This window comes from Hemitrygon akajei, chromosome 5, assembly GCF_048418815.1.
Source record: "Hemitrygon akajei chromosome 5, sHemAka1.3, whole genome shotgun sequence".
NCBI lineage: Eukaryota > Metazoa > Chordata > Chondrichthyes > Myliobatiformes > Dasyatidae > Hemitrygon > Hemitrygon akajei.
In genome coordinates this window covers 140,217,865-140,241,275 of record NC_133128.1, presented here as the reverse complement: position 1 = coordinate 140,241,275, position 23,411 = coordinate 140,217,865, and the positions used below count along the sequence as shown (strand labels likewise).

Here is a 23,411-nt window from a genome sequence, read left to right as displayed (position 1 = left end):
ATGTAAAGGTTAGACTTGAGGTCGCTAATTGTCAAAAAGAAACTTGTGAATGGTCAGGTAGGATCTGTGGAGAAAGAAATAGAATTAATGTTTCATGCCAATGACCCTTTATCATTACCCCTAAACCTTATTCCTAACTCCACAGAAACTACCTGATTCAGTACTCAACTTTATTTTGGATTTCCAGCATCTGTCATGCCGGATATAAAATGAGATTATGTGGGATTGCTACAGGTTCAAAGGAAGGGAGTTCTTTTATTCCCAGGAAAACCTCATAGGAAGAAAGGACGGGCTTGAATAGTTAGCTCCATTTGACAGCATTTCCAACTCACTCTTCTACCAGGCCTCCACCCAGTTATTTATTTTTCTTGTTCTGTTTCTTTTCCGCTGTTTGCCCTTTCTCTCAATCCTATTTTGTTCTGTCTCATTTTATCCCCCTTTCCCTCTCCGCCCTCCTTGATTAAGTTCCAGAGTTTGTTCTGCCAAGCCGTGTACTTCAGAAAACTCCTTTAAACTTAACTGCTGCATGCAGCGTTTGCTGTCCTGTTTCAATCCTTTTTATATGCTTTTGGTTTTTTAAGGTTGTCATAGCTGTGGGATGTAGTGGAGATTGTGGAGTACTACCTATTAACTGCTCTCAAATAGCCTCTGACAACCAAGTTCAGCTCCTGGCCTTCACAAGTGGCTTAGCTACTAACCCCAAATGAACCATTTCCACTGACGGGAGAAGGGGCAAAGGTGGGTTACTGGCACCTTAGAACCGGTCACTGTGGGCAGATGGGTCTTGTCAGCCATGATTGGCAGCTCATCTAGGAGAAGGAAAACTCTGATCTCAAGCCTCCACTGCCTTGCAGATACACCCACTCATGGGGAAGGCTTCGGGAGTAAACCCCGAGGAAAAATTCAGGTTTTCTGGAGTCCCAGAGGCAGTCGTACGTTGAGTTCAACAACTCCTGCGATGCCGCTGGTGCCAGACTGTATCGGTCTCTGCCGTTCTTTTGGATTGATCAGCCGCGTGAAGGAGGAGGCTGACACATGGGCAGCAGCTTGCTCTCCATGTCATACTGCCCTGGCTTGTGTATCATGTAGACAGCCGGATGCACCATCCATGGTCATCCCCGACAGAGGGCCTCATATACTTTTGATTTGGATACCTCCTGTGAAGTAGCCAGAGAAGACTTGCTGTGTTAAGGGCAATATGTAATGCAACTGGTAATCTAGCTGATCATGTGCCACTGCGATGCTGGATCCGTCACAGGGCTCTCTGTTCCTTTCTTCAGATTGGGTCTGGTTCCACAAGCAGAGAGTCTGACTTCGCGGCTACTCCAGTGCTATCCACGGAACAGAAGCTCGGCAGAGGATGCCCTTGCACACCAGTACTTCAGCACCCTGCCCCCTGCACTCTTCCAGCTCCCTGACAGTACGTACACATTCATTCCTCTCGGCTTTGCAGCAGCTCCTGGTCTCACCAGACTGTTGAATGGCGAGGAGCAGGAAGGGTGACAGTGAGGATCTGAGCCTGAAAGGAACTGTAACCTGGTGTGCAATCATTTACTTGCTCAAAAAAGAAACAGCAGGATGCTTATAATAATATTGGGCAATAATCATATAAGTAGTAAAGATTAAAGATTAGCTTTATTTGTCACATGTACATTGAAACATACAGTGAAATAAGTTGTTTGTGTCAAATCTAAGTCTGCTGAGTTTCCAGTGCCAACACAACTTGGCCTCAACTCAGTAGCCCTAACTTGTACGGCTTTTGGGAAGTGAGAGGAAACCAGAGGACCCGGAGAAAACCCACGCGGTCACGGGGAGAAAGTACAAACTCCTTCCAGGTGGCTGCGGGAATTCCCGATCAGTGATTCCTGGCTCTGTAAAGCGTTGCACTGACCGCTACACTACTGTGCTGCCTCATAATTCGTAACGGTGGTCACTAACCAAGAATAAACAGAAGACAGCACTATGCAAGTGATGTAGATGTAAATGGGGACATTTGGGTCAGTCACGGTGTGATGGAGCATTAGTGTGTTACCTAATGTCACTGTGTGTGTCGGCCTCAGTGCCTTTCCAGGTGTCTTTGCTGTTTAGGGGTGCCTGTACCGGTCTGTCTGCATTAACAGTGGCTTCTTTATTACCATGGAAACCTGCTAGGAATGACAGCAGGAACTGGGGTTATGGTCACTTCAGGATCACGTTGGAAACCTGTTTGATCCGTCAATCTCATTGTAGTTTTCTTTCCAGACTTTTCATCTCTTCCACAGCAGCAGTGAGGTTAAGGGTCCCCTTGATACAATCTCAGCTCCAATACCAGTGATTGGTTTGGGGATGGGATCAGGAAGAGAGGAAGTTGTAGAATGCAAAAGCTGCACCCAGTTTATTGATTCCTTCCCTGGCGTGCTGCCGGTGAGTGAGTGGAAGGATGTGCCTTTCACCACAACAAGAGAAAGGAGCCGGGTCAGAAACTCGGAAGCGTGCCTGGACATTGCCACTGAGGTCGGCAGCAGCAGGGGCTTGGTACTCTGCTGCTAGGAGCAGCAGAGGGTGTGGTTCCGTGGCCGTGCCGGTCAGGAAGGGTGAGTGCACATCCATAGTCCCTGACGCTCTGCTGTCCTCACCACTACAATACCCTGTGTGTCCTGTTGCTTCTTCCATCTCATGTTCCTCAATGCCACTTGCTTTACACCTGCCTTCCTGTATCCACAAAGTTTTCATTTTCATGCTTTGCCCTTATTACAGTCCGTTACAATTGATTAGCTGATCAGGTACAGCATGTTTCTTGTCTCTTCCCTTGTGGCTAGAGAACACGTCATGAAGACGCCGTGACCATCTGTGTCGAGGAGAGGATACTGGAGGTCATCGGAGCCTCAGACTGCCCTGTCAGAGGCAGGATGGTGAGGAATCCTGGACAGTTGATACAATTGCTTATCAGCAACACACACGGCAAACAACATTCAGTCATAGTGACTTCGTTTCAACAGTGAGTGGAATGCGATCATCTACACAATAGTACAACGTATCCTTTCCCCTGTGAGGACTAATTCATTTCTTTTCTCTCTTCCAGAACTGTCAGTTGTGCAGATGGTGGAAGTTGCTCAGGAGTACCGTAGCAGGACTTTGCAGACCAGGCACCAGCTCAGACCACTCCTGTGTCGTTGGGACCAGTGAGAGGGCTGGCGGAGTCCTCTCCTGGTGACCAATGTTTCACAAGTGAGTGGGAGCAGATGGTGGTGTTGCTACAAGAGAGAGTCTGCAGTGGAGGAGACAACACTTAGAAGCTCTGCTTATCTGAATGCAGTCTATATACCCCATGGGTGGCAGCAGAGAATGTGCAGAGCCTCCTTGTCTTTCTAGGATACTGATGATGCACGCAGAGAAATTGGAGGAGTCCATTTTGTGCATGCATTCAACTTGCACAGCTTTGCTGTTATAAATCCTCCCATGGGTGGAAACGCCAGCTCTGTGGAACATTAAACACTTCTCATGGACACCTATTCACACTCTTGCCATGGTCCAGTATATGTGCTGCCTTCAAAAGAACAACAGTTATCTTTGCTTGGCCTTCAATCCTCACCTTAAAGCTGTTCTGCACAGCAATAGCAATGAGGAACAGTGGGACGTAATGGTAGAAGGGCGTACAGAGTTTGGTAGATTGGTTTATTATTGTCACATGTACCGAGTTACAGTGGAAAATCCTGTCTTGGCTAGCATGCATACAGATAATGTCATTGCACAGTTCATTGAAAGAATAACAGAGTGCAGAATGAAGTGTTACTGTTACGGAGAAAGTGCAGCGCAGTGTACAATAAGGTCCGAGGCCATAATGAGGTAAGTTGTGAGGATTAAGAGTCCATCTTATTGTACAATTCAGTACTCTTCTAAAAGAGGGTAGAAGCTGCCCTTAAGCCTGGAGGTACATGCTTTCGCATTTTTGTACCTTCTGCCCAGTGGGAGGGAGGAGAAGAGAGAAGATCTCGGGTGCAATAATTATGTTTACTGAGGAGCGTGGTCAGAGCCCCTGGTTCCTTAAGGTTGTTAAAGCTGAGGGTGGTAATGGGAATAAGCTTCCATTGCCTATTAAATGCTCTGAATGGTGTGCATCTCAAGTAGCCTCTGACAACCAAGTCCAGTTCCTGGTCTTCATGTGTGGCTTAGCTACTAAGCCCAGCAGAACCAGATCTACTGACAGGAGAAGGGGCAAAGGCAGGTTACCAGTGCCTTAAATCCAGTCATTTTGAGGACAGATGGGCTTGTCAGCTGTGGTTGGCAGCTCATCTGGAAGGAGGAAAACTCTGATCTCAAACCTCCGCTGCATTGCGGCTATACCCACTCATAGGTCAATAGGTACATTTAATGTCGGAGAAGTGTCCTGAATGTCGTGAAATTATTTTCTTCGCAAACATCGATGAAAACAGAGTGAATGAATGACAGTTAAATGTTAGAACCCTAAAGCCCCCCCCAACTCCCCCTCCCACGCGTAAGCAGCAGCAAAGCAATGACCCCCCCACCAGCTAAGAGCATCAACGCTCCCCACCAAGCACTCAAACGTGCAGCAAAGCATCAATAAAGACACAGACTTGCAGTACCCCAAAGACTACTCGTTCACCCAGTAATTCGACATACTGCAGGCTCTCTCTCTCTCTCTCTCTCTCTCCCTGATAAGGGAAAATGGGGTGTCCCCATTTCACAGCGAGAGGGGAGACATAACAAAGCAACTTGCTGATTGATAGTGTTAAAGGTCTGTTGCGTTGCTTTCTCCGAGCTCTGTGCTCAAAAAACTCTAGCCTCTGGGCACACAGCCAGCAGCCAGCTCGCTGCTTTCGATCGTCTGTGTACTCCCACGACACATCAGGCAGCAGCTCCAGTCTTCAGTCCACTCGCTTCCAGAGCCACGAAAATCCGGCACCCTGAAGGCACATTATCTTCCAGGCCGTGTCCTTGGCGTATCCAAAAGCAGCCGGTCATGAAGCCCTGAGAACGGGTCCCATTTCCGCAAAGAACCAAAGTCAGCGTGTAACTCCAGGTCAGGGTCTTCAAAAGAACCTTGAAAGGGGAAAAAAAAGAGATATCAAAGATGGAAATAGAGCTGTTTCTGAAGATTCAAGCAAAGGAGTCGCCATTAGGCACCATCGTCCTCCTAAGCTCCGCCCAATTTGGGGAAGGCCCAGGAGTAAACCCAGAGGGAAAATTCTGGAGCTGGAGTCTCTAAGACAGCCCTACGTCGAGTTCAACACCTACCAGCAACTCCTGTGATGCCTCTAGTGTATCGGTCTCTGCCGTTTCTTTGAATTCATTGGGTGCATGGAGAGGGGGAGCCTGCTACATGGACAACAGTTTGTTCTCCGCATCGTACTGCCCTGGCTTGCGTATCACATAGACGACTGGTCGCAACATCCACAGCTGACCCCAACCTCAGTTAGAGGCCATGAGTGGGCCAGTTCCTGTGATGTGCTAAGCTGTGTCCACAAATCTGTGCAGTTTCTTGTGGTCATGGGGAGCCCAGTTGCCATACAAAGCCATTATGCCTCTGAATAGGATGCTTTTTATGGTGCATTGACAAAAATTGGTGAAGGTCCCAGGGGATGTGTCAGTTTTTTAAAAATTCTCCTGAGCCTGTAGAGGCGCTGGTGAGATTTCTATGTGGTTTGATGCTCATTCCTCAGTTTGGCCAAGGAGGGTGAGCCTTATACCTCATACTTTTAAGCCCTTTACAAGAACTCTTCTTTGGACATTTTCCTTTTGATTAATGCCTTCTCTACCATCCAGCTGAAGATTTCTAAAGAGCATGACAGCCCTAGATTACTGTGTCACTCATCCTGATGTGTTTGATAAAATCTTCAAAGTCTCAAAAGCAATAGGGGCAAAAGAGCACACAGGTGCGGGAACCTGGAGCAACACACAATCTGCTGGAAGAACTTAGCAGGTCAAGCAGTGCCCAGAGGAAATGTGAACATCTGATGGGCCAGTATGAGGAGGAGTGGAGTGGTGACAAAGGCATGAGGTGATTGCTGAACTGAGAGGGGGGTGTAAAATGATAGGCAGGTTGTGCTGTGTGGGGGAGGGGACGCAGGAGTGGAGTTGGGAGACAGGCAGGTGCATGATAGGTGGAGACAGGCAAAGAGAGGAGGAAAAATGGGGAGACAGATGGGAGGTGAGTGTGAAGAGGCAAGACAGCTGGTGGAAGAAGATGAGCAGGAACACAAAGTGATAGCAGTGCTGAACTCCGATAAGTTAAAGGGGTGAGAAAGCATCTGGTTGAAGATGTAGAGACGGGTTGCTCAGATCCTTATGTTGGTAGCTAATGCTGTCAGTGGAAAGTCTTGTGAGTTTTGGACTCCACCGCTTTACTCTTTTCCATTGATGCTGCCTGGCCTGCTGAGTTCCTCCAGCATTTTGTGTGTGTTTTGATTTCCAGCATCTGCAGATTTTTCTCTTGTTTAGTGTTCTCCCATAGATGGTGATAGGGACAGGAGGCAGCATGTGAACAATAATCGAGTGAATGAGGTGAACTCCAGAACCCCTCATGTCCCTTCTGCACACCCTTACTAACAACAATCTAGAGAGCACACTTTGGAGATCAGCAGGGTTCTGAACAGTCAAGGTTTGGGTACCATGTAGCCTAATTAAGATAATGTTCTTAGATCTTGGTGAAAGCCTGAATTCATTGGTTTGTTGCTGAGTTTGAGCCCCAAACTTGGGCAATTTTGGACAAGGCCATCATCAGAAAGGGCTTTCAACACTTTGCCACTTGTACTTGAGGCCAACAGTCTCTCATTTGGCAATAATCGCTGATACACTACATGTTCTGGCACAGCTTTCTTTGAGAAATGACTATCTACTTGTGAATTGTCTGCATGACTGTCCAGAGACCTCTGAACAGTTGTCATCTGGATCAGCTCCTCTGGCATGCCTGAAGTCATTAGGGAGATTTGATTTGATTTATACAGCATGTTGACAGGCCCTTCTGGCCCAACGAGTTCTGCCACCCAATTCCAAAGACATACAAGTTAATTACCCTACTAGCCTCTATGTCTTTGGAATGTCAGAGGAGCTAGAGGAAACCCACGGGGGGAACGTACATACAGTGGCAGAATTGAATCTGGGTCACTGGTGCTAAGTAGTGTTATGCTAACCACTACACTACCATGATGCCTAATTAGGGACATAAATTAGAACGTTAAAGGGAAGGATAATTATTATTCTGCACAGGGTAAAATTTCACTTTATGTTCATGAACATGTGACTGCTTTATGCTCTGTGGCTGCTGATATTTAATACGTGACCAGGTGGTTGGGAAGTACCCATAAGCAATCGTGTTGGTGGCCAATTCTGCCTCCTCTGCAGCAGAGGGCTTCAAGCTGGGTGGAGGGTTCTGCCTGGTCCTCTGCCCCTCCTTTGCTTTCCGTTGGCTCTTCTGAGAAGTGAATGGAGTGATATTGGTGAGAGTGATGGGTGTGTCCAGTGGGTGGTAGCGAGCACTTACTGACAGCGAGGGAGTGGGGTGAAAAAGCAGAAAGGTGAGAGTGACTGCCAGTGGAGACTGGGCAGATGGGGACATGAAGAAAGGCAAAGAGCAGGTGGGGTGGAGGGAGGTGTGATGTGACTGAGGGGCAGTGTCTGGAGTTCAGAGGTAAACACGCATTGGGATGCAGGTGAATGATCACACCTGACCCCTCACCGAACTACATTCAGCGTTGAACCCACAACCGTGGCTCCATCGTCCTCTGCTGACCCTATGGACAGCCCCCCCGCTGTGTCTCCTCACTTCCACTGAAAATGAGCAACAGCAACTCCTGGGTTATTGCCCCACCAGTGTCACGCACAAAACTGAAGTCGTTATAACAAGGTGCAGCCTTTGAAGCTGGGGCTCCATTCAGCCAGTCTTTTTTGTCAGGTTTGGGATGTTCATTTAGGACGGGCTAGGAGTGTGATCAATGAACATTGGATCCTTTATACTCACTGGCCAGTCGGGAAACCTGGAGCTGATATGTTGCAGCAAGTGAGTTACAAACCCACCAATAGTGCTCTGCACTTAATTCCAGGTTCTTTGCATGCCGCTGGGTCCCTCAACACCCCCCTCACCTGCTCCCAGTGCATTGGAAAATAAAATCCAGCTCCTCGTTTCTGCATTTTACCAAGCTGATTTGGTCTCTTCAGTTCCCACTTGATACTTGCCTTACCCTTATTGGTGATGTTTAAGAAGTTCAGGAAGGTCAAGTCAATGTATTTATTACAGTCAAGTACACTGAAGTCCTTTCTCTGCATATCATCCCAGAAGACTGTAGCATACCGTAAGTACATCAAGGTAGTTTAAAAAAAGAATACAGTACAAACTTAAGTACAGAGAAAGTGTTCTGCGGTGTACAAGTAAGATGCAAGGGTTACAGCAAGGTAGATTGGGAGATCAAGATTGCACCTTTAATGTACGAGAGTCTTCAATGATATGGTAACAATGGGATGGAGACTGTCCGTGAGACTGGTGGTGTGTGCTTTCAAGCTTTTGCAACACCTGCCTGATGGGAGAGAATGATCAGGGTGGGAGGCATCCTGGATTATGTTGGCCACTTTCCCGGGGCAGCAGGACATGTAACTGGACTCGGTGTTACTGATTAATGCATGTTGATGGGCAGCCTATCTATCTTGAGGGGCATAAACACCATTAAACCCCTTTTCAGATCCCCGTGCACGTTTCATTGGAGAGGAGACTCTTCACTGCTGTTCGTTCTGCTGACCAGTGCATTCATTCCTCTTACAGTGGTTTCCATCTTCAGCGTAGCTGGAGTTCGGCTCGAGCCTGAAGCACGGAATGCTTTTCATCCCTTTCGGAAGGACAAGTGCACATCAATCCTTGCCTGATGTGGAAAATGAAAGGTACAGGTGGGGAAACCGTGTATTCACTCTAAGTTACACCATGTACACCCAAAATGTGTCTCACTCAGTACGTTCCTTCCTTGGCTCACTGGGTAGACCCCCTCTATACACTACCCCCTACTGACTCTCCTGTTCAGTACATTCCCTCTATATAATGGAGTGTATACATTCCCTCCATATATACACCGTATAATCCCTCCATCTCACACACTGTATAGTCCTACGCCGCTTTTCCTTTCTTCATCACAACTTGTTCCCATCCTGACATGTGGGTCCATGCATGGCCATCTCTGCTGTCACAATGAGGCCACTCTCAGGCTGAAGGAGCATCACCTTATATTCCGTCTGGGAACCCTCCAACCTGATGGGATGAGCATTGACAGACAGACAGACTTTATTGATCCCGAGGGAAATTGGGTTTCGTTACAGCCGCACCAACCAAAAATAGTGAAGAAATATAGCAATATAAAACCATAAATAATTAAATAATAAGTTAATCATGCCAAGTGGAAGTAAGTCCAGGACCAGCCTATTGGCTCAGGGTGTCTGACACTCCGAGGGAGGAGTTGTAAAGTTTGATGGCCACCGGTAGGAATGACTTCCTATGACGCTCAGTGTTACATCTTGGTGGAATGAGTCTCTGGTTGAATGTACTCCTGTGCCTAACCAGTACATTATGGAGTGGATGGGAGTCATTGTCCAAGATGCAATGCAACTTGGACAACATCCTCTTTTCAGACACCACCGTCAGAGAGTCCAGTTCCACCCCCACAACATCACTGGCCTTATGAATGAGTTTGTTGATTCTGTTGGTGTCTGCTACCTTCAGCCTGCTGCCCCAGCACACAACAGCAAACATGATAGCACTTATTTCTTGAACTTCCAGTAATTTCTCCCCCCTCCCATTTCAATCATTTTCCATTTCCCCATTCTGGTTCTCTTTGCCTGCCCATCGCCTCCCTCTGGCGCCCCTTCTTCCCTTTTTCCCATGGTCCACTCAAAGTTCGAAGTACATTTATTAAAATGTATACATCCATGAAATTTGTCTTCCCACAGGCGGTCCCGAAACAGGACCATGGAACCAACCTGCCCAAAGAAAAACATCAAACACCAACCCCACCCTCCCCCATGCAAAACAAAATCACACATACGGCAACATCTGGTTTAAGATGGCAGTACTGAAGATGGCCAACAGCTTAATGCTGGTTCATAAAGCAAGAAATAGAACTAAATACTTTATTAGTAACATTTCTTTTTCTGTGGAAGATTGTGGTAAACAATGACAAACATTGAAGAGGCGAGAGAAGGCGAGGCTGATTCAAGGTTTGAAGCGTGTGGGTGTGATTCAAAGTGGAGTGAGGTTGAGACATGGTCAAGGAGAAATGGGTGGGGTGAATTTGAGACATGGTCGAGGAGAGGTAGGTGGAGTGAGGTCAAGACAAGGTCAAGGAGAAATGGGTGGAGTGGGTCGAGATGTGGTCAACAAGAAATGGGTGGAGTGGGTCGAGATGTGGTCAACAAGAAATGGGTGGAGTGAGGCGAGATATGGTCGAGGAGAGGTGAGTGGAGTGAGGTGAGACATGGTCAAGGAGAAGTGAGTGGAGTGAGGTTGAGATGTGGTCAAGGAGAAGTGGGTGGAGTGAGGTCGAGACGTGGTCAAGGAGAAATGGGTGTTTTAGTCTTTTTAATGGGTTCTTTTGGGTTCCTTGTTTTGTGGCTGCCTGTAAGGAGATGAATCTCAAGGCTGTATAATGTATGAACACTTTGATAATAAATGTACTTTGACTTTGAACTTTGAAAAAACCAAGCAAAAACACAGAATATTAAAACCACAAAATCTAAAGGCATATTTCAGTACAGTTCACCTCAGTGTTCATTATCTGCAGGCCGCCCCACTTCAAAAATCACCCCAAAGTAGTAACAAAAAAGAAAGACCAGAACTAGAAGATCTCATAAACCTGAGAGTACAAATGCACAATCTGCATTGATTAAACCTCTCCTCTCAGAATCCTTCTTCTGTAGCCCTTTACCGTTTCCACGTAACACCTCCCAACTTCTCACTTCATCACCCTCCCCCACTCATCCATCAACCCCTTCACCTGGCTTCAGCTATCACCTGTCAATTTGTACTCCTTCCCCTTCGCCCACCTTATTCTAGTTCCATTCCCCTCCTTTCCAGTCCTGATAAAGGGTCTCGGCCCGAAATGTCAACTGCTCATTCCCCTCCATAGATGCAGCCTGACCTGCAGAGTTCCTCCAGCATTTTTGTGTGTGTTGCATCTAGTGTCTGAACTACATTCCAGTGTTCTTCTGATTTTGTATCCCAGTCTATACTGCCTGTGGGGATGAATGAAGTATCTATCTATCTATCATTGCTCCTCTACGTGGGTTGTACAATTTGCAGTATACCCCACCCAAATCCATTTACCCTACCTCATCTGCTTACTTCTGCCTGGGTCCCCTCCTCCTTCCCTTTCTCCTTTTGTCCACTCTCCTCTCCTATCAGATTCCTTCTTCTCCAGCCCTTGACCTTCCCCACCCACCTGGCTTCACCTATCACCTTCCAGCTAGTCTCCTTCCCCTTCCCCTCCCCCACCTTTATACTCTAGCATCTTCCCCCTTCCCTCTCAGTCCCAATGAAGAGTCTCAGCCTGAAACGTCGACTGTTTGTTCATTTCCATAGACACTGTCTGGCCTGCTGAGTTCCTCCAGCATTTTTTGTATGTTGCTTTGGATTTCCAGCATCAGCAGTGCTTTTTGTGTTTATGTTTTCCTATCCCTCAGCATGTTCTTTACTCCCTCCTCCCCAGCTTCCACAGCAGATTCTGAATTCCAGATGTCCTCTATCTCACCGTGTCCATCCTGCCGGTACAATTGAAGACCACCTGTGATTGTCCAGCAGGTGCTGCTGATCTTTTCATGTTGATGTTGATCCACTGAGGCTGAACCAGCCTTGGTTTCACTCTGTAATCCTCAGATCTTTACTTTGCAGGTTGTTTCTGTGTGTGAGAGATATCCACATTCAACCATGCAGACCATCAAGAGACTGAAGATCCCCTGTATCCTGGCCTCATCCTCCTTAGCTCATAGTAGACTGACTTATACACTGCTTTGCCAGGGAGTATTTGATGGGACAGTTGAGAGAGAACTTTACTCTGGATCAAACTTGTGCTATATTTGCACTGTGTTTACTGGGACAGTGTAAGCAGGAGGGAGGGATGAGAGTTGGACTCTATATTTAACCGTTGCTGTACCTGTCCTGGGCATGGTTGGTTGATGGGATGCTGTAAAGGATCTCCACTACATATCGAATGTAGGTCAACCCATCCTGGAACTGCTCGAAGGGACAATGCAAAGGGTGGTTAACTCTGCATCTTACTCTTGTGCCTGTCCTGTGAATGTTTGATGGGACTGTGTAAAGGCAAGTAAAAGTCTGTACCTGACTCATCCTGTGCCTACCCTGGGAGTGCTCGATATAACAATGTAGAGGGAGTTTTATACTCTGTACTTAACATGTGCACTACTATCCTGAATTTGATAGGACAGAGTAAATGGGTATTGGCTCTGTACGTAATGTATGCTGTACCCTGCACTAAGAATGTCGGATTGAACAATGCAGACACCGTGTCAATTCCATGCTGTACCTGTTCTATTGGTGTGCTGTTGTTTGGCAGAAATTCAGTTGATTTTCATTTTTCATTTGGATCAACTGTTCCCACCGAGGAGCTTGTTGCATAAATATCATTAAAGAACATAATATATTAGTTTAATGGCTCGGAGTGTATGTTGTTGTGCTTTGGTAGGAGAGCTAATTCCACATGTTAGCTGGCCTGTGGTGTAGTGGCATCAACACTGGACTACAAGACGAATGGTCCCAGGTTCGAATTCATCCGACTCCTTGCATGTTTTCCATCCGTGCTGTGTTGAGCGTCGAGCTAGCAACTCAGCCTTGTAAAAAAAAATACTGTCAAATGCTATGGAAACGGCAAAACAATACCTCCTAATGCACCACAACAACAATAGTTCCACAGCTACATGTACTTCTGGTGGTTGAGCTACTTTTGTGGACAAGAAATGAGAATGATGCCTGTCATGGTACGTGTGATGACATCCATCGGCAGACTAGGTCTCTACTTCGTGCTCGGAGGCCAGTGACAGTAATGGATGGCAAAGGACATCGCAGACAAGGTCTGTGCTCCGTGCTCGAAGGCCAGCGGCATCATGGATATCGAGCTATCTCAGGTTGGTGGGTCCTGGGATTGGAACAAGGAGGTACAAGGGACAGTCAGTTGGCATGCACAGAATTCTAAGTCCTATCATTGGCTAATTTGGAGTCTCCATACCCAAAGGAGGAAGATGGAGGCCCTAAATAGAAGTCTGGAAGTCAAAGCCAGATAACTGGAGACTGTTTGTTTTGTTCTGTGTTGTCTGCCAAGCTTTATGTGCGTATGGTATGTTGGCGCTGAAATGTGTGGCAACACTTGCGGGCTGCCCCCAGCACGCCTCTAGATGTGTTGGTTGTTAACACAAACAATACTTTTCACTGTATGTTTCGAAGTACTTGTGACAAATGAATCTGACAAATGTGACAACTAAGGTGAGGTTGGCTGACATCCTTGGTTCTCGTATCCAACTGAGGTATCTGTGGTAGATGAAACAGAACAAGAAACTGTCACAGGATTCAAGTCGAGTTATTTGAGTTGCGTTGTGTGGTGAGTGTCAGACAAGGGGGGTGCAGCATGGATTTAGACCCCAAAGGTTAAATTTTGAGGAGAATTACACAAACTGGGCATGGATTCCCTGGAATTTATAATGCTGAATGATGACTTGATTACTGTTTCCTTGGTGAGGTTCAGTAATTTGATTCACAGGTAGAAACATTTTCTATTCATTGGGAATTCAGGAACAAGGGTACGGCATGAATACTGAATCTTTACCATGAAATTAGGAAACACCTCTGCACAGTGAGGGTGGTAGAAACAAGGAATTTCCTTGCACGGAGAGGAATAATGGTCAGTCAGCTGTTAAATTTAAATCTGGTAGGTAAATTTATATTGGGATATGGAGACAAGTAAGGTCTGTAGAGGAAGGTTCACAGACATTGTCAGTGAAATGTGCTGAAGGGGTTAAGTTATCCACTCTGTCCCTGAGTTTCTGAAATCCATGTACACAACATCTACAGCTGTACCCCCATCAATCACCCTTGTCACTTTGTCAAAAAACTCAATCATAGATTTTAAAATTTAAGGACTTTTAACAAGTTGATGTTCAGCCGATTTTAGCGCCAAGGCAGATTAAAAAGATTAGGCATCGAAGTCTAGGGCGAAGGATAAAGTGGTGTTCAGCTCACTATCCCATGTAGTCTTAGTCACCACAGCGCTAAACTGACTCTGTAGCCGTCGGGCTCCTGAACCAGCAGCAACACTGAACTGCTCTGTGGCTGTGGCCTCACTTTTGAGAACCTCTGCAGTTCATGTTCTGTGTATTATTTATTTGCCTTTTCTATTGTTTGCATGATTTATTCTTTCTTTGCACATTGGATGTTCGACTGACTTCGTCATGTGTAGTTTTTCTGTGAATTCTACTGTTTTTTTGTTTTATGGCTGCCTGCAAGAAGATGAACTTCAAGGTTCCACATGGTGTACATACTTTGATCATAAATTTGAACTTTGAACTTTTGAACGAAGAGGATGAGTTGTGACTTGAAAGAGGTCTATAAGATTAAAACATGCATAGAAGAGCGGACAGCCAGCACCTTTTCCCCGGGGCAGCAGAGGACACCCTTTCAAGGTGAGTGGAGGAAAGATTAGGAGAAATGTGAAAGGTAGGTTTGTTACACTGAGAGTGGTATCTGAAATGCACACCTGGGGGTGGTAGTGAACGACGATACATTTAATAGACTCTTAGATGGGCACATGGATGAAAGAAAAATGGAAAGTTATAGACTGTAGGAGGATAGGGTTAGATTGAGCAGGGAGTAGGTTTAAAGGTCAGCACAAAACCATGGGCCGAAAGGTCAATGTTCTAACTTTGACATCACTTGTCTCTTTTCAGAGAAAACAGACCCGACCTCTCCAGTCTCTTGTTGCGACGAAAACAGTCTAACCCAGTGTTACAAGTAATAATGATCTGGGAGGCACAGAGAGAATCTGTAATTACCAACAAGTACCTTTATTGTCTCAACAGAAGAACAAGTGAATTTACACAACCAAGTACCTGTGTGCACACCTATTAAGTTCCCTGACCCTCCATGAACAGTCAAAGAATGGGGAAGGTAACACCAGTAGAAAGGAGTCTCTGCGGGCCACATGTTCCTCATGGTCCCACTCCTATCTCCACGTGTCCTTGGGGTACTCTACGTCCACAATGGTGGGTCTCTAGTGTTTAGAGAGTTACTGCTCTCTTGCATTTGAAGCTGCTGTCTCTTTTAGTGTTCCTTATCAGTTCAATGCTGCATCTCCATCAAGGTCACCTGACTACCTTGGTCACTTCCTTATTGGCTCTGGTCCATTGCCATAACCAGCATTGTTCTATGGTTTCTATCCTCAGCCCTGTGCCTTTGTTCTATTTCAACTTTGACTGGTTCAAACTAGGAAACCCAGGCAATGAGATTACAGATTTCTTCTCCTGTAAGCCTGTCACTTTACATAATAAATAGCTACTCGTCTGAGAATGGTAAGGTTTAGCTGATACTCCTTGTGTGCCAGTTCAATTACTCTGTTACATTATTCCCAGGGCAAGAGTCAGTTTTCAAACAGTTCACAAGATGGAAGTTACAGAGCAGCTTCACAAAATGGCAGCCTCCATCTCCTTCAAGCACATGGCAAGAACAAAGTCAATTGGTCCGTTTCTGTAGTGTGGTGACTAGAACTGCACACAGTACTGACCAATGTTTTATTTAGTTTATTATCACTGACATATGATGTGAAATTTCATATGTTGTTCATACATACATGAAATTTGTTGTTTTGTAGTAGCAGTACAGTGCAAAGACAAACATTTATAAATTACAGAAATGGATAGTACAAGGAAAGGAATAATGTAGTCATATATGTTCATGGGTTCAGAAATATAATGATAGAAACTGTTCTTGAATCCTTGAGTTTGGCTCTTCAGACTTCTGTAACTTCTTGTTTGTAGTTATGAGACGATGGCACAACCCAGATGGTGAAGATCCTTAATAATCTATTGTCCTTTTCTCTACTTGAACAGATCTCTTCGACATTCTAACTCACTGACATTTTCTGTTTTCAGTTTTGTGAAAAGGGTGAGGGTAACAAATGTAAGATGTTAACAAACATGAATCGCTTGTTGGCAAAGAAGGGAAATTACAATTGTGTTGATCTAAGTGACAGGTATATTAAACAAGTATTTTAATGTGCCCTTGCAATAGAATAATATACAGGAAATTGTGGGGAAAAAGGGATCCAATGCAAGTGAGAAAATTTATACTCATGAAAGAATAGGAGTGGGAGAAACTTAATGGAACTAACTGATTATATCAATTGGATCTGATGGTGGCATCATCCAGTTTTACGAGTTGAATGATGCATTTATTTTGATCCTTCAGAATTCCCATGGCCCCTGGATTGGAAAGTGGAAAATTTCACACTGCCTTTCAGGAAAGAAGTAAAACCAATATAAGCAGTTGAGGAAAATATTAGAATTTACTGTTAAGGATGTAGGACCAGGGCACTTACAATATATTTATCAGATTCCCCACAATTTAATGAAAAGGATGCCACACTTCAAAAAGTACCAGAGTCATTTGATAGTGGAACCAAAAGAGCAGATAGACATTGTTCACTTACATTTTTAGAAGCATTTGATTAGGTTTCTGCATGAGGTCAGGGCTCATGGGATTGCCGTGATGGATCAAGGATCAGCTGACAGAAAAACTGAGTGTTGGAATAAACAAGTCATACATAGATTCTCTAGTGTGTTACGTTTTAGAAACGAACCAGCAGCAATAGATTACACATGGAGTCTGGGTTTGATGTTAAAACCACTAATCTTTATTAGTATCTACTTGTAATATAGTAACTTAACCAAAATAAACAAAGGTTAACAGTGTTGTGTATGTGTAAATATAACTATTGAGTTTTGGGGAAAACCAGGCTTAGAGTCTTGAGATGGTGAAGTAGGAAAGTTCAGTGATCCACGCAATGAATGATGGGAGAAAGATATTTGTAGTCAAAGGTGAAATGTAGAGAAAAGTTAAGTAGGAAGTATTCCACAGGTTCTACACTGTACGGTCGCTGTAGGTCTTGACCGACGTGTCGTTCCAAATCCACGTAGGAGTTATCACCGACGGTGACCTGTTTTGTGGATACCGTCTTCCAGGGGTTACCACACTACATACCCAGGCAAGGGCTACAAAAATGGTCCCACAAGATACCCCAAAAATCCACTCCTATGGGATTGTACGAAGTGACAGTCCCCATTCGTTGCGCACCGTGTGCCGATGTTTAACCCACCTTTGTGGGTATAAGAGAGTTCCAAGCCCCAGCTGCGACCAGCTGAAGCTACCGGCTTCCCAGTCACACAGTCAGTCTCTCCCTCCCCACAGTTAGCCATGTCAGCCTGTGACTGACATCACAGTCCCGCCTCACTCAAGTGCTTAAAGCGACAGTCCACAGTAAACGATCCGCCTCACTCAGGTGCTTAAAGCGACAATCCACAGTAAACGAAACCTGTCGGTTCGTAACAATGGTTAATGCAAAGTCCTTAGCTATTTATATTCTGCTTCAATGGCTTTAGTGGTGAAGTGGCTAAAACATTTCCAAATTTACTAATACCCAAATCCACAAAAAGGATTCAAATAAACTGAAAATTGATATAAAACAGATTATGTTAAGCATAAAACAGGATCATGGGGTTGTTACACAGAAGTCAGCAATTTGGCCAATTAAGCCCGAGCTGGATCTATGTAGGAGAATTCTAGCTAGGATCGGCCTCTTGCACAATCTGCAACACGGCAGTTTTCTTTCTAGAACTCCACGACGGAGTTTGGTTCCATCATCTCCCAGACAGTGGATTCCGGATCACAACTACCGGTACTTACCACACAAAAACGCTGCCACTCGTAGGTCCCGGCTGAGCTAAAGCAGGAGAGCTGAAGCCACTTCTGTTATGGCATTAGGAAGAATTCTTTCTTGTTTGCCTTTGGAGATGAGAATTAATTAATTCAATTACATTTATAAAGGGCTTTAGGAAGACCATGCTCGGAAAACTGAGTGCGCCTTGTTCTCTGTGTCTGGAGGAGGATAAACTTCCTGAATTCAATCACACAATGGTACATTATCTGAATGATTGTTTACCATCAGACCTTCCATTAGGACTGGAAAGGAAGGGGGGAAGCCGGATTAAGAAGGTGGGGGGAAGGGAGGAAGAAGTACAAGGTGGCAGGTGATGGGTGAAACCGGGAGAAGGAGAAGGGGTGAAGTAAAGCTTCTCCCCTATCACCTGCCACCTTGTACTTCTTCCTCTCTTGAAATGGCCCTTTTAAGTTCATACTTGACTTCTTGAACGCCGCAGATCTAACCCTCAGCAGATGACAAATCTCCCGGGCTTCTGTTTTGTGAAAACACGGTGTGTTCTTCGAGGCCCATTGGTTGTCCACTCGGGACTTGATGAAGTCAGTGATAGCAGCGGCACATTCACATAGTAGAGGGGTGCAGTAATGTTGCAGATCTACACTAGGTGTCCGCGCTGATTTTGTTCATTTACAGTCAATCAAAAGAACATGACAGCATATAGTGGATGAAGTCTTCTGTCGATAACGATTAGGAGCTAACACACAGTTTGATAGTACTGTAGTAATATTGGTAGTATCCTAATCAGTGCTGTGGTTCATTTAAATACATACTCAGTTAAACGGCAGCTTGTCTTTTTTTTAATACGTTTAATACTTTTTAACTATTCCCATTAAATTGGCTAATTGGGGCAGCTGCTTAATTGAGCCAAAATATACTGGTGCCAATGTGTCCCAATTATCAGAATCCACTGCATATATTTATTTTTATATATTTTTCTAATCGCTAATGGCATGCTGGCTTTTATAACAAGAGGAATTGAGTATAGGAGTAAAGAGGTCCTTCTGCAGCTGTACAGGGCCCTGGTGAGACCACACTTGGAGTATTGTGTGCAGTTTTGGTCTCCAAATTTGAGGAAGGACATTCTTGCTATTGAGGGAGTGCAGCGTAGGTTCACAAGGTTAATTCCCGGAATGGCAGGACTGTCATATGTTGAAAGATTGGAGCGACTGGGCTTGTATACACTGGAATTTAGAAGGATGAGAGGGGATCTGATTGAAACATATAAGATTATTAAGGGATTGGACACTCTGGAGGCAGGAAGCATGTTCCCGCTGATGGGTGAGTCCAGAACTAGAGGCCACAGTTTAAGAATAAGGGGTAGGCTATTTAGAACAGGGATGCGGAAAAACTTTTTCACCCAGGGAGTGGTGGATATGTGGAATGCTCTGCCCCAGAAGGCAGTGGAGGCCAAGTCTCTGGATGCATTCAAGAGAGAGTTAGATAGAGCTCTTATAGATAGCGGGGTCAAGGGATATGGGGAGAGGGCAGGAACGGGGTACTGATTGTGTAAGATCAGCCATGATCACAGTGAATGGCAGTGCTGGCTAGAAGGGCCAAATGGCCTACTCCTGCACCTACTGTCTATTGTCTTGCTGTAACATAGTGTTGGCGTGTGGCCTAGTGGATAAGGCATCGGTCTAGTGATCTGAAGGTTACTGGTTCGAGCCTCAGCTGAGGCAGCGTGTTGTGTCCTTGAGCAAGGCACGTAACAACACATTGCTCTGCGATGCCACCAGTGCCAAGCTGCATGGGTCCTAGTGCCCTTCCCTTGGACAACATCGGTGGCGTGGAGAGGGGAAGGCCTGCAGCTTGGGCAACTGCCGGTCTCCCATACAACCCTGCCCAGGCCTGCGCCCTGGAAACCTTCCAAGGCGCAAATCCATGGTCTCACGAGACTAACGGATGCCTATTATTAACATTAATTTTTGATGTATTATACAGACCTGCTCACGTAACAATAAATTTCACAATATGTCAATAATAATAAATATGGTTCTGATTCTGTTCAAGCGTGATTAGAGACAGCAAGTGAGAGGTTGAGCTTCTAATCTGGAGTGAAACAGGATGACCAGGAAATGATTGTTACAATGTTTAATTCTGCAGTGAGTACATTTGTGCTGTTAAAAATTGTCTTATACAATTTAATTCCTACACCAATGATACTTAAGCAAGCACAGGGGCAAGGAAAGCATAAAGCATAAACAGTGTTCTGGACACAAGAGATTCTGCAGTTGCTGTAAATCTTGAACAACACATGCACAATTCTTCAGATACTCAGCAAGCTAGGCAGTAAACTTGGAGAAAGAAACTGCATTAATATTCTGAATGAATGAGCTTGCATCAGAAGTTATTTGTTCTGATGTAGACTAAAAAGGGTAAATATCTAAAATTGTTGTGATGTGCCTACTTGGAGGAATACTTGTGAATAGCAAGCCCTGACTACTTTTATCCAGTACTATGACCACTCCTGGCATTCAATCTCTCTTGGTCATCCCCTTTCACAGGTAACCCATTTGTTCTCACCACCACTCTCCTTCCTGTACAAAAGTTCTCAGTTCTGATAAAATGTCATCAAACTAACGCACTTATTGCCTCACCCTACCTACCACAGACGCCACCTGACTTGCTGAATATTTCCAGCATTTGCAGTTCTACTTTTTTGAGAAAAGGTTGGGGAGGTGGGGTGTTGGTGAAATATAGAAAATAGTTGGGATTGTCTTTGACAGGTGGTTTGGGCTGAAAGTGAAAGTCTATGATTGGTTGAGGGTTGGCCAAAGAAAGACCAGTAGTGTTAAAAGAGAAGGCTTGTGATAGGCTGTATGCCATGCAAGGGAAGTCATAGAATAGATTGCGGACAGAAGCGTCTGTCATATGGTGGTGGATAATTGGTGAAGGAAGACAAAGCCTAGTGAAAAGTGGATGGTGACTGAAGGGGAGGGGATGGTTAGAGGGAAGGCTGGTGATGAGACGTTGAAATTAATGACAAGCAGGATGATGTTGCAATGTACAATGGGTGTTAACAGGAAAAGAAATAAGTAGTGTAGTGGTTAGCGCAATACTATTACATCTCGGGGTGTCGAAGGTCAAAATTCAACTCTGATGTAATCAGTAAGGAGTCTGTACGTCCTCCCCGTGGAATGCGTGTGTTTTCTCTGGGTGCTGTGGTTCCCTCCCACAGTCCAAGGACAGAACAAATAGCAGGTTAATTGGTCTTTGTGAATTGTCCTGTGATTAGGCTAGGGTTAGCCAGGGTTTGCCAGGCTGCGTGGTTTGAGGGACCAGAAGGGCCTATTCCGCACTGTATCTCAATAAATAAATATGATTTCTCTAAGATGAAATTTCTCAGGATTATTGCATTCTCTTTCACCGGGCTACACACTGGGGATACCTTCACTAAGCCAGCTTGTTTCCACTCTCTGACATTGCCTGACTATGCCCCTGCCTCTATTCCTAAAGGATATAAAGTTCATAAGTGTGAACTACAAAGACTTAATTGGCCTGGGAGTGTTTGGCAATGGGGAACAATGCAATCAGATATGTGCTTAATGTGGAAACAAAGTCAAATCTACAAGGCAATTCATGTCAGGAAGTGAAACAGAATAACCCAGACGTTATCGTTATCACATTTCATTCTGCGGTAAGTACATTTTCAGTCACATAGTGTTAATTTAAGTAGTGCTACGCAGTCTAATATCTGAGCCAACAAGTTTTAGCAAATGAGAATAACAAAGGGGAATGTTTCACATTGAGTAAAAGTTAGCAAAGAAGACCTCTGAGGTGGAGGACAATCAAAGAGATGGCCTTTCATTCGGTGGAGGATGATGAAAAGGTGGCCTCTGATTGGGTGGAGTGTGAGGGAAAGGATGGCTTCTGATTGGGTGAAGTGTGAGGTAAAAGTATGGCTTCTCATTGGGTGGAGGCTGAAGAAAGGCAAGGTCTCTGGGATAAATTAGCCGTCAGATGTCCAGGCATGGTGCTGCAGAGAGTCACATTAACTTAGAAGTGGGGAGTAACTAAAACCAAATAGTATTAAATCAAATGTTGAGGCAAGGTTAGGGAAGAAGGTATGACTATGGGAAATGATAAACAGATTGTTTCAGGAAAGGATAGAGAGTCTGATCAATTAGTCGATAAGATTGGAAATTACAGAAATAAATAGAAGGACAGAACTAAGGCTGTCTGTGTGCGTGTAGCATTCAAATCAAAACAAAGTATTTAGTGCAAATAGAACTAAATGCAGGTGTTTCTCAATTTATGAAAGTCTTATATTCTGGGAAATTATTTTCATAAGTGGATATATGTAAATCATAGAAGCATTTCCATTATTTTCAATATAAAACTCTAGTTGCATTTCAGAGCTCAAGAACTTTGTTAAAAAAATTTGAATTGTATGAATACAAGTATTTTGAAAATAAAATATCTCTTTACAATTAAATCTTAAATCAGGATAATGAAAACATAATGTATCCTTTAAGGGTACTCATTAAATGAAATTACCTGATGTTTTCTCCTCGTCCTCTCCCAAATTAAGTTAATCGGTCAGTTAAGAGGCTGTAGCTAATCAGACAGAAAATGCACTGGTTACAATTTGTGAAAATTCCCTAGATTTGGATTAATTCCATTTGATTGCAAAATAGCAAATACAAAAAAAGAAGAAAATGGAAAGAAGGCAACTATGGGGATTTGTAATATGGAAAATATTAGGACCCAGGAGTAAAAGTTGATGAAAGAACTCGGCACACAGACAGCATCTGTGGAGGGAAATGGACAGTCGACATTTCAGGCATGATGAAGGCTCTCGATCAGAAACGCCAACTGTCCATTTCCGTCACCGGATGCCTAACCTGCTGAGTTTTCCAGCAATTTGCTTTTTGCTCCAAATATTAGGGTGTATTTAGGATCAGATGACAAAGTGTCAGAGCAGTGCAAATCATTCTTAATGACGTCACCAGCAATGGTGGGTATGGTCAGGATCATTAGGTATGATTGGCACTCTTCTATAATGGTCTGGGCTCTGCCTCTATTTGTAAGCCACAGAACAGACGCTCACCAGGCTCCAGGGACCCTTTCTTTCAAAGGCTTTAATTAAAGGGAACAAACCCATTCTGAATCAGATTCTTTTTCTACAGTTGGCACAGAAGGGAATGTGTGGCTGGCTTTTAATGCATTTGTGTATTGTTTGTTCTCTGCCAGTTACGCCTTTCTGCTTCCAAGGCAACTGACTAACACAGAGACAGCAGGCTGTCAGCAGGGGCAGCTCTAGTAACCAAGCCTTCAGTTCAGACCTGCTACTGGAATTTGCATTCTGGGGTGTGGGACTGCAGTTCCATTAGAACTTAGGACTCAGTATGATTTAGAACTCAGGATCCCCTGAGATTTGTTCCTCCTAGATGCAGAATCTGTCAGAGTCTGGAGTCCCAGAGGGTTCTGTTATACAGAAATTTG

At 44.7% G+C, this 23,411-nt stretch overlaps 1 protein-coding gene across 12 annotated transcripts in view; it reads left to right on the top strand.

Annotated features, from left to right (window-relative positions):
- The window catches only part of cdk15 (cyclin-dependent kinase 15), a 49,506-nt gene extending 36,864 nt beyond the window's left edge, over positions 1-12,642 (top strand). For 3 of the 12 annotated variants that reach the window (XM_073046665.1, XM_073046663.1, XM_073046661.1), the window contains 3 exons: positions 1,281-1,420; positions 8,753-8,868; positions 11,861-12,642. In XM_073046665.1, coding sequence (XP_072902766.1) covers positions 1,281-1,420; positions 8,753-8,853 — 241 coding nt within the window. In that variant the 3' untranslated portion in view covers positions 8,854-8,868; positions 11,861-12,642. Of the gene's footprint in view, positions 1-1,280; positions 1,421-2,241; positions 2,766-2,798; positions 2,978-3,061; positions 3,208-8,752; positions 8,875-11,860 lie in introns of those variants that run through there. The other 9 variants (XR_012099018.1, XR_012099019.1, XR_012099022.1 and 6 more) reach the window with 9 other exon arrangements.
- The last annotated feature ends 10,769 nt before the right edge of the window (positions 12,643-23,411 follow it).